Below are 5,212 nucleotides of genomic sequence, written 5' to 3'. Positions count from 1 at the left end.
ACCAGTTCTCGCGAAAGACGTACCGGAACGTACTTGCGCCTGCGAAACCCTGGTAGTTTGGGGCTTGGTTTGGTCAACGTTGCATTAAAATCCCGCTTGTTGCACAGTATATGTTAGAGACATGGTTTCGTGTAAAACGTACACGGAGTTTTACCCTTATATACGCACGTACTTTCTTAAATGCGGCCCTTTAGTAAACCGGGGGTTTAGCATGTCTATACTTTTCACGCAGGCGCAGTACGTTCCGGTGACGTGCTTTCTCGCGACAGTTGCGATAACTGGGTCGAGACTTGCGTGGATCTTCTCGTGGATCTGCAAGTCTCGCGAGAACTGAGTCACTCCGTGATCAAGATGGACTGATAGCCATCGAAAATTTGGAGGTACGTCAGTTTACCATTAAAAAGTAGTCACTGATTGATGAACAGGAGTTGTGATATCAAGAGATAGATCTTAAACTCTTTTGACATCTTTTCAGCCCGTTGACGAGAAACGTTACAGTGCTATCGATCTGGTGAGAACTCCAAACATGGCCAAAATGTCCCTCATCGTCTTCTTCAACTGGTGAGTTATCAATATCAAAGCTTAGCAAATTATAATTTCTCATAAAAATATGTATGATTATTAAACGATGGAATTTGGTCCTTTAGATGTTGAACAAAGAAGGTTCTACAAACGATACAGTGAATAGGTTACTAGTACGCTAAAATGATTTTGGAAACGGTCAGACGTTTAAGGTAGAATATACTAGCTGTCGTCATTGACACTGTGATATGTTGTGTGAATCTTACGTTTCTCTCTGTGTAAATTGGTTGTGACGATGGTGTTTTACGGACGTTTCTCTCTGTGTAGGTTGGTTGTGACGATGGTGTTTTATGGTCTGGCGCTGAACACGTCATCCCTTGCCGGAGACGACTATCTCAACTTCTTCATCAGCGGTGCTGTGGACATTCCGGCATACATCATCTCCATATTCTCCATCGAGTATTTTGGAAGGTGATATGTCGCTTGCCATTTTATTATTCTTTTAATAAAATTTTTTATGTAACTATAGGATTCAATCACAAAAGTACAGGGAAAGCTTTCTCTTACGCAGACACATCCAACGGCACCAGCAAACCGCCTCTTGCCTGTACTCTGCTTTCTCAACCGTCGCCAGCAGTACCTGTAGGCGTCGCCACAAGCCAACTTTCAGCCAATCAGAAAATAGCCCTTCCAGTTTTCAAAAGGGACCTCGCATGAAAAAAGAGTAAGGTCATTAATATTTATAAGCAGGGCGATCAGGAACTGATGGTGACGGTTGAGATAGCAAAGTACAGACAAGAGGCGGTTTGCTGGCGCCGTTGGATGTCTCTGCGGAGGAGAATGAGGAAAATAGTTCTAGATGAACTAGATTTTATCTGTCAATGTTTACAGCACCTTCCTGAAAGAGCAAATCATTCTTAAATTATAGAAATCTATTTTAAAAAAATCACAAGCTTTTTACATCATAACGACCAAGAAAACAATCTTACAATTTAAGTCGGACAACCCACTTATCGACGATAATATTAAACCATTCACTCTCACTGAAAATGAATTCAAACCCTCCAGACAGTTTAGATAAACATATTTGGAATACAAATCACTTCCAATCTACCGTATAAAGTATTCGTATATTCCATTTCCATTATTTCTTAAATTATACAATTCTGTATACTGCTGTCTCATTCCGCAACTAGCTTTCGGGCATGATCTTGCAATCAAGTTATATATTACCATTTCTATCGCCACCTTTAGGCGCAAACCACATGTGTCCTTGATGCTGATTGGAGGGATTGCCTGTATCATCACTCCATTCCTGGCGCCACCTTTCCTCGCACAGAGTACGTACAACAACAAATCCTCAGCTTAAAACTAATCAAAATTGTAATCATTATACTAGGTCAACATTTTGATGATTAACTTTGGACAAATGGTGTCTGATATAGCTGTTTTTTTAAGGCTACAAATGTATTTGAAACTTAATGTTGAATGTAAAGCCCGTTTCTTTTATAGCATCCCCTCTAGATATGAGATAAAATCCATCCATAGATTTATCGTTTGACGCATTGGTTTCTACGCACATTGAAAAGGATTGCGATTAAAAACATTTGATTTGTGTGCAGGTATGTTTTAAACCCTTGTGTTGGGTGTTATGTGCGGCAATAGGAATGCTTGAAGAACTTTGATTCAATGCTTCTTGCTGAAGAATCCTGTAATTTCGAACTAGTTGCTCATTCTATTAACTTTGTGTACGGAGTCGGTAAGTTCCTTACCGGTACACTTATATATTTGGATTACACAGATTTGAATGCCTTATCCATCACAACGTCAATGATCGGCAAGTTCGGTATCACAGCTGCCTTCAACATCATCTACATTTGGACGGTCGAGATGTACCCAACAGTTGTCAGGTTAGATATTTCGTCAAATTTCATATACGTTCTTACCATTATGATTTCTGTTACAATATAGACGTAACTATAACTTAAAGTTAATCTGTATTAGAAGAAGTCATTCAACAAAAGACATTGGATTTTTTATATACTCCAGTCTTTGTCATGAACAACTCACTGTTTCTGTTACGTCACGTTGTGTAGATAAAACACGTGACTCGCCGAGTTGCAGAAAGTCTATGGCACCCTCCGAATAGATTGTCGATCAGGCGAAAATGTATGTCTTATTTCTTTTGTTGAAATTGTAGTTTGACTTTGTTCAGAATAAACATAACCCTGTCGCCAGTCTCTCTCAGGGCTAGGATTCCTTGGCACTGTGGTTAAGCTTTAACATGCAGGCGAACAAGTCGTGGGCATAGTATAAATAAGAACCTGGATCCCAGATTACCATAAATACCAATTTATATGTAAATCATCTTTAAATTCAAAATGTCCGGTGACGTTCACTTTTGCAATTGGCTTCTAGAAATGTTGGAATCGGGGCCTCTTCCATGTGGGCTCGGGTGGGTGGCATCATTTCTCCCTTCGTCCAACTGTCCGACACTGCGTGGGGCCCTGTCCCCTACCTCATCTTCGGCGCCCTGTCTGTGGTGGCCGGCCTGGCCGCCATGCTGCTGCCGGAGACGCTCGGGGTTCGCCTGCCGGACACACTGGAGGAAGGAGAGAACTTCGGAAAGTGAGTACACTGTACTATATGGAAGTTTTACAGTTTTATAGCTGGCGGTCAGATGAACAGTCATTGCCCTCATTGTTGGGCCTTCCAATCAGGCTTCTCTTCCGTTTACTATGGCTTCCTTCCAGACTTACTTGACATTCCATTATTTTCTCCTTAATGAATGAATTAATAAAGAAAATATATTGATTGATGGGTATTAAACAATTTTAAATGTGATTTTTCGGACCATATGGTTACCTCATTAAGTTGTATTTCCCGTAAGAATATTTTCTATTAGAAAATACAGCACTTTGGTACATTCCAATGCAACGAAACTATGTTTTCCATGTGCATAATGATGAAAGCTACAAACATAGGTTCACAAATCTTGATATATCTTCTTATTGTCTGAATTCATTCCAAATGGTTTTTACTTGGAATGTAGTTGGAACTATAGATACTTAATAGAAAGCAAGATGTGCAATAATCATATTTAGAATTCTTTCTTGTCCAGTTATCAATATTAGTTAAAACTCTCTTTCTTTCTTAATTCATTATGAAAACAATGAAAGGTCGACCTCCTGGCGATCAACAAATATTCCTGAAGTTTTTGGACTACGTGATAGGGACTTTGTGACTTCACGGCGTGACATCCTGGACAAAATGGTCTTTGTCAATGGACGAGGCTGTTGATTCAGATCCTAACACTACTAAGTACGATAATAACTGTACTTAATATTTTCTTCTTCCAGAGTAAAGAATATGCCTCCAAGCACGAACGAATCAACTGTGGGCACAAATAAGACGGAGAAGGAAGCCTTCGTTACAACACCGGAGGATCGTGAGGGTAGCGCCGGCTCCTTGGACAGTGACACAAGTTACAAGGCAGCCATGGAAGTGACACAGCTGTAAACAATGCCCCTGCATTTACAGACCAAGCTGCTTGGGGGCCCAAACTTCTTTCTTACATCACAAGCTATCTGCCAGAAAAAAATCAAAACCATAGCATGTCCAGGTCAAAAGAAGAAAAAACAGAAGCGCTGCTGTAGTACCGGGGTCACATACGGGGGAGGGGGCTGGGGGGTGGGGCGGCTCAAGATCGACCTTGACCTTCTTCTTCTCCCACATACAAAATATCATCGTAATGCATCCAGAGGTTTTAGAGCTATATTGACCACAAATATCCGGAAACACAGATAGACACACAGATACACAGACCAAAAGGCATTTTTAATGAAGGTAACGATGAGCACCATTGTACACGTTGAGATATGGGAGGGATGCTTGTAATATTCTGCTTTTATATGGTTATCATTGTTATCTTGTTGATATATGATTTTCAGTTTGCAACATATAATATACTATGCATAGGAAGATACGTAACATCCATACTGTAGTAATCCAAATTATGTAGCGTAGTGTATACGTAGAAATGTGTTAGTACATTTTCTATATACGTCGATTGCGAATCGGAGATTGTTTCGTTGTGAGTTGAACTGTAATTTTTTGTCGAATTTTTGTTGTTCCCGAATTCATATCCCCTTTCATTTGCGAGACATATCCGAAATAGAAACAGTCCAGAGATTAGTTTTGGGTAATTATCTTTGTGTCCTCCCAAGTTAGACCCTCTTGGCTGTAAGTAACAACTTCCAGGCCTCCTAGGCACCCTAGGGGGTGGGCTAATGAGTTTATCACACTCCAGCTGGCTACAGGGGAAGATCTTCTTCTTTTCAAACACTCAATTTTTTTTTCACTTCAGAATAGTATATAATCATGCACTTAGTCTATTTTGTAGGGTATCAATAATCTGAGGTCACATTCCCTTCAAAACTGCAAGAAATCTTGCAAAGATAATACGTTTTTCAAAAACTCTGGTGCAACTGTCATCAGACACCCCACTGTGCAGTCAGGCACACAAGACACTGATAAGCCAGATGTGTTTCCCTAGGAAGCATGGAGGTCCATGTAGGAAGATCACAGTTTGTAGACATCATCTGACATGTTTGTTTGATGCACTGATGTTGCAACTTCTCTCACTGAGCCTTGATATTCAATGCTAAAGGGTAGACTTAGCTTACTATGT

The 5,212-nt window shown here is 40.3% G+C and overlaps 1 protein-coding gene across 1 annotated transcript in view; it reads left to right on the top strand.

The window, feature by feature from the left end:
• The window catches only part of LOC118418199 (organic cation transporter protein-like), a 12,372-nt gene extending 7,656 nt beyond the window's left edge, over positions 1–4,716 (top strand). Inside the window, exons 6-11 of the mRNA XM_035824038.1 lie at positions 476–561; positions 850–993; positions 1,777–1,862; positions 2,324–2,432; positions 2,941–3,150; positions 3,882–4,716. Of these exons, the coding sequence (XP_035679931.1) occupies positions 476–561; positions 850–993; positions 1,777–1,862; positions 2,324–2,432; positions 2,941–3,150; positions 3,882–4,041 (795 nt within the window). The 3' untranslated portion in view covers positions 4,042–4,716. The remainder of the gene's footprint in view (positions 1–475; positions 562–849; positions 994–1,776; positions 1,863–2,323; positions 2,433–2,940; positions 3,151–3,881) is intronic.
• The last annotated feature ends 496 nt before the right edge of the window (positions 4,717–5,212 follow it).

Source organism: Branchiostoma floridae, chromosome 6 (genome assembly GCF_000003815.2).
Source record: "Branchiostoma floridae strain S238N-H82 chromosome 6, Bfl_VNyyK, whole genome shotgun sequence".
Lineage (NCBI taxonomy): Eukaryota > Metazoa > Chordata > Leptocardii > Amphioxiformes > Branchiostomatidae > Branchiostoma > Branchiostoma floridae.
Note: the sequence above shows the minus strand (reverse complement) of the source record. Positions and strands in the feature narration are given on the sequence as shown.